Here is a 6,461-nt window from a genome sequence, read left to right as displayed (position 1 = left end):
CCAACATGCTTATGACGACAAAGGCCGAATGCTGAAACATGTATCGAAATCGAACAGAAGAAGTCTTAGAACAAACCGAAGAATAAAGTAGAAAAAAACGGCTAGCGGGCGAAAGAGGATGCGGCGATGGGCGACGCGCACGCGTGCACCCCACCGCCCCCCCCACACACACACATACGCACATATCTGTGTGTGTGTGTATGAGTATATATATATATATATATATGTATATGTATTTAGATTTATGTGTGTGTGAATATATATATGTATATATATGTGTGTGTATAGATATGTGTATTTATGTGTACACACACACACACACACACACACACACACACACACACACACACACACACACACACACACACACACACACGCGCGCGCGCGCGCGCGCGCGCGCGCACATACACACATACACATATATATATATATTTATATATATATCCATTTATATCTATATATATACATACATACGTACATACATACATACATACATACATACATTCATACATTCATACATTCATACATTCATACATTCATACATTCATACATTCATACATTCATACATACATACATACATACATACATACATACATACATACATACATACATACATACATACATACATACATACATACATACATACATGCATACATACATACATACATACATACATACATACATACATACATACATACATACATACATACAAACAAAACACAAATAGTCAGAAAGTAACGGCGGCGCGTCAGAGAGAAAGGGGTTCCCGTTATTGAAATACACTATTTTACTCTATTAGTACGTCATATATTTATTTTATAATGACCGTATATGATAGATAACTAAATGTCATAGATAATTGCATAGATTGATAATGAACTGGGTGATTAGCGAGAATAATTCAAGATGCATATTTGTAACAGAATAATAGCGACAACAGAAACAGGTAAAAAGAAATAGGGTAAAATGAAAAGAAAGTAAAGGAAATGCGCAAAAAATTAAGAGGTGAAAACTAGAGTGTATATACTAGGAAAAAAATACAAGTCATACATAGTGACCGCAGAAAAGTAGAATGAAATATTATAGGTGACAAGAAATAGTTGACAAATATTTACGAAGGAAATGAGGCTCAAATTGAAGTTTATTTAAGATGAGACAGCATTTTTTTTTGTAGTTCGATCGTTCCTTTTTGGTCTGTAATGTTTTTGTTCAGTTATTTCCGTTTTATTGGTGTTTTTGTTTTATTATGATTTATTTCCTTATTCTTTGTTATTCCGCCTTTATGTCTTTATGTTCCGTTTTATTTTCACTTAATTTGTATTCCATCTCTTCCCTTCCCTTCATTTCCCTTTCCTTCCCCTCTCTTCCCTTCCCCTCTCCTCCCTTCTCTTCCCTTCCTTTCCCTCCCCTTCCCCTTCCTTTCCTTTCCCTTTCCCTCCATTCCATCCCCTTCCTTTCCTTTCCCTTTCCCTCCATTTCATCCTCTTCCTTTTCCTTCCCTTCCTTTTTCTTCCCTTCTCCTCCCTTCCAATCCCCTCATATCCCTTCCCTTCCCTTCCTTTCCCCTCCCTTCATTTATCTTCCCTTCCCCTCCCCTCCTATCCCTTCCCTTCCATTTCCTTCCCTTTCCTTCCCTTTCCTTCCCTTTCCTTCCTTCCTTTCCCCTCCCTTCATTTCTTCTCCCTTCCCTCCCCTTTCCCTTCCCTTCCATCCTATCCCTTCACTTCCTTTTCTTCCCCTCCCTTCCCTTCCCTTCCATTCCTCTTCTTTCCCTCACCTTCCCTTCCCTACCCACCGCATCGCCGCCCTTAATCTCCCTCCGTCTTTCAGGTGGACATCCTGGTGAACAACGCTGGCATCGTGACGGGCAGGAACTTCATCGACTCGCCCGACGAACTCATCCTGAAGACGTTCGAAGTCAACACCCTCAGCCACTTCTGGGTGCGTCGCCTTGTTGTTTTCATTATTATTATTAGTAGTAGTAGTGCTATTGTTATTGTTGTTGTTATTTTGTCATTGCTGCTGTCATTATTATTATCATTAGTATGTTTTCTTTATTACTGTTGCAATTGATAGTGTTATTATTGCTGTTGTTGATGTTTTTGTTTTCGTTGTTTGGTGAGTTATCTTTAATGTGATGTGTTTTAATTCCATTCACTTCAGAGTTTTATAGGGCTAACAATCCTCGATTTTGGAAACAATCTAACCATCCCAATGAAAAGAGCTGCATTTTCAAAGAGCTGACGCACTGTATTGAAGTCCGTCGCCGCCTCGCTCGCGCTCTGTCCTTGTGGTTATTGCTGCAGTTCTGTTATTATTATTCTTAATATAGTTATTGTGTTCGTTATTCCAGATCTTCTGTTCATCACTGTAATTCTTGTGTTCATTATTGCCGTTCTGTTCATAGCTGTTGGTTCTCTGTTCATCATTATGTTTATCGTTGACTTTCCATTTGCCCCTTCTTGTAGTTCGGTTCACACTGTTTTTGCTCAGTATTGCAGTTCTTTTGTTCATCACTAGTTCCTTTTCTTAATTATTGCAGTTTTTCTTTTCAACGCTGTGGCCTCTATGTATTTCGTTTATTCTGTTAATCTCTGTGGTACGTTTTGTTCATTAATGCAGTTCTTCTTCAACGCTGTGGTTCTTGCATTAAGTATTGTTGTTCCTCTGCTCATCACTATAGGTATCGTGTTTATCATAGCATTTCTGTTCATAACTGCAGTTCGTATGTTCATTATTGCATTTCCTCTGTCCATCACCATGGTCCTCGTGTTCATCATTACACCTTTTATCCATCAATATTGTTCTTGGGATCAAAACTGTATTACTTGCTGTCATCACTAAATGTCTTCGTCACTGCAGTTCTTTCGTTAATTTTTTTCATATCCAGAACTGTTGTTATTTTAATCACCACTCCAGTGCCTGTCTTCATCTTTATAGTTCTTCAGTTCATTATTATAATCCGCGCGGTTTTGAAACTCATGTTCCCCTGTTTATACTGTTTCGCTTATATTCGTTGTTTTGGTTCCAAGCTCATCTGTAGTTTTATATTAATCACTAGTATGTTACTGCAGTCTCTGTACGTGAGTTCGTCACTTTAGTGTTTATTAATATAGTGCCCCTGTTCAACGCTGAGTGTGTTCATCACTGGAGCGTTTGTGTTCACCACTCTAGTTACTCTCTCTCTCTCTCTCTCTCTCTCTCTCTCTCTCTCTCTCTCTCTCTCTCTCTCTCTCTCTCTCTCTCTCTCTCTCTCTCCTTTCTTTCTTTCTTTCTCTCTCTCTCCCTCTTTCTAGTCATCGCATGGAGGTTATTGTCCCGTATGCGTAGTGTTGTGTCCTGTTTCTGCATGTCATCGGTTTTTTAGAGGAAGGGAGGAGTAAGTGGGGGGGAGAATGGGGTTAGGTGGGGGTATAGGAGGAGGGTTAGATGGGGTTCAGTAGGAGTACAGGCGGGGGATAATGGGGTTAAAGAGGGGGTTTGCGGGGTATATGAGGGGGTGTTGGTGAGGTAAAGGAGAGAGGGGTTGGCATGGGTAGGAGAAGGGAGGGGGTTTGGACTTACAGGTCATGTGATGTTACGGTTCTTTCTACCAGCTCCTCTCCCTGCCTGTTTTTTTTTTTGTTGTTGTTTTATATTTTTTTTTCTCTCTCAGTCTCTCCTGTCGCTCTTGTTATTTGTATCACTATCTTCTTTGCCCTTTAGCTGTCCATCTCTCTCTTTTATGGAACAGCATAAAGTTGGTTACGGTGGATCACAATCGGAATCGCTACCTCTCATTATTTGCTGGCGGGCGTCAGTCACTGAGGCTCAGCCAAGGTCTGTCTGTAAGGACTGATACAGACCTTGGTCCCAGCAACGCCCGCTCGCAAATGGAGGGAGAGACGGGGAACAGATCGAGGTGTGAAGGATTTGACCTAACACGGTCGAGTTTCATGGTAAAGGGGGATGAACTCACATTGTATATGGATGTGAGGGGGGGGGGGGAGGGGGGGAGACGGGAGGGGATTAGGGAAGAGGAAGCATCAGGTCAACAGAATCCCGTGCGAGGGTGGGCCATGGTCTATATAACCCTAGATGGAGCCACATTGAAATGTAACTTTAAATTTCCTACTCTAATTTGCACCTAGGTTGTAGCTGGGGCTGGTGACTCTCTGGGGTCAGTACGCGGACTCAAACTTAAGTTCATTATTTTGCCTACCATCGTCTACAATTACACTATTTTTAGCCCTGATTCCAAATGGCGTCTGAGTCCTGGTTAGGTTATAAAGATGCTTCGTGCCAACCATATTTGGTATTTACCTATAAAATATACACATTATTTTTTCCTAGTCTCGTTAAGTATATATACATACATACATACATTCATACATACATGGATACAGACATACATTCATACATGGATACAGGCATACACACATATATATAGATACACACACATATATATAGATACACACACACACACACACACACACACACACACACACACACACACACACACACACACACACACACACACACACACACACACACACACACACACACACACATATATATATTATAAATACATGTGTGCGTGTGTGTGTGATATCAGAAGGGAAATCCACTAAAACTAGATGTGTTTTTTTTATGTATAATGGAACGTCACCGCAGCGGCTGCGCGACTCGAGTGTGTGGAGATAAGGCAAAAGGAGAGAAATTGGTCTTAAATGAAGCACAAGAGTTATCCAAGGTTATTCAGGGTTAAGATGGTCATGTTATCGGATGGAAAGGCGAGGAAGAGAGGGAGGGAGGCAACAGTGGAGGAGGGAGTGAGAAGGAAGGAAAGTGAGAGGAGAAGCAGAAAAGAGGGACAAGAAGAAAAAGCTGGATGGGGGGGGGGGGGAAGGAGGATTACAAAGGGAGGCATAGGTAGCTTAGGAGGGAGGAAGGGAGGGTGAGAGAACATACGCGCACACACACACACACACACACACACACACACACACACTCACTCACTCACTCACTCACTCACTCACTCACTCACTCACTCACTCACTCACTCACTCACTCACTCACTCACATACATACACACACACACACACACACACACACACACACACACACACACTCACTCACTCACTCACTCACTCACTCACTCACTCACACACTCACTCACTCACTCACTCACTCACTCACTCACTCACTCACTCACTCATTCACTCACACACTCACTCACACACTCACTCACACACTCACTCACTCACTCACTCACTCACTCACTCACTCACTCACTCACTCACACACACACACACTCACTCACTCACTCACTCACTCACTCACTCACTCACTCACTCACTCACTCACACACTCACTCACTCACTCACTCACTCACTCACTCTCACTCACTCACTCACTCACTCACACACTCACTCACACACTCACTCACTCACTCACTCACTCACACACTCACACACTCACTCACTCACTCACACACTCACTCACACACTCACTCACACACTCACTCACTCACTCACACACTCACTCACACACTCACTCACTCACTCACTCACTCATTCACTCACTCATTCACTCACTCACTCACTCACTCACTCACTCACTCACTCACTCACTCACTCACTCACACTCACTCACTCACTCACTAACTCACTCACTCACTCACTCACATACATACACACATAACATACACACACACACACACTCACTCACTCACTCACTCACTCACTCACTCACTCACTCACACACTCACTCACTCACTCACTCACTCACTCACTCACCCACCCACCCACCCACCCACCCACCCACTCACTCACTCACTCACTCACTCACTCACTCACTCACTCACTCAGACACACACACACAAACACACACTCACACACTCACTCAGTCACTCACTCACTCACTCACTCACTCACTCACTCACTCACTCACTCACTCACTCACTCACATAGACACACACACAAACACACACTCACACACTCACTCACTCGCTCGCTCACTCACTCACTCACTCACTCACTCACTCACTCACTCACTCACTCACTCACTCACTCACTCACTCACTCACTCACTCACTCACTCACATAGACACACACACAAACACACACATAGGCACACATGAACACAAACAAACACACAAATATACATGATATAAATAGACTGATATGTTCTTGTATGTACATGTCATGTATATGCATTTATGTGTATGTACTCAATACATTTACAATAGCAGCTGTAGGTGGAAAGTAATCTTGAGACAATAATCTCATCTCTACTTTTTATTCCAGACCACCAAGGCCTTCCTCCCCGAAATGATTTCCGCCAACAAGGGCCATGTGGTGACTGTGGCCTCTTTGGCTGGCCTCTCTGGGGTCAACAAGCTCACTGACTACTGTGCCTCCAAGTTTGCTGCTGTGGGCTTTGACGAGAGTCTGCGGCTCGAGTTACTGGTAAGAAGGCTG

At 42.8% G+C, this 6,461-nt stretch overlaps 1 protein-coding gene across 2 annotated transcripts in view; it reads left to right on the top strand.

Moving 5' to 3' along the window:
- Nucleotides 1-6,461, top strand: part of LOC125038549 (epidermal retinol dehydrogenase 2-like) — a 29,512-nt gene that overhangs the window by 13,959 nt on the left and 9,092 nt on the right. For both annotated transcript variants that reach the window (XM_047632066.1, XM_047632067.1), the window contains exons 4-5: nt 1,831-1,941; nt 6,288-6,449. In XM_047632066.1, the coding sequence (XP_047488022.1) occupies nt 1,831-1,941; nt 6,288-6,449 (273 nt within the window). The remainder of the gene's footprint in view (nt 1-1,830; nt 1,942-6,287; nt 6,450-6,461) is intronic.

The sequence above is a fragment of the Penaeus chinensis genome, chromosome 25 (assembly GCF_019202785.1).
Source record: "Penaeus chinensis breed Huanghai No. 1 chromosome 25, ASM1920278v2, whole genome shotgun sequence".
In the NCBI taxonomy this organism is placed as follows: Eukaryota; Metazoa; Arthropoda; class Malacostraca; order Decapoda; family Penaeidae; genus Penaeus; species Penaeus chinensis.
The sequence above is the reverse complement of the archived record's forward strand: the minus strand, read 5'-3'. Positions and strand labels throughout refer to the sequence as shown.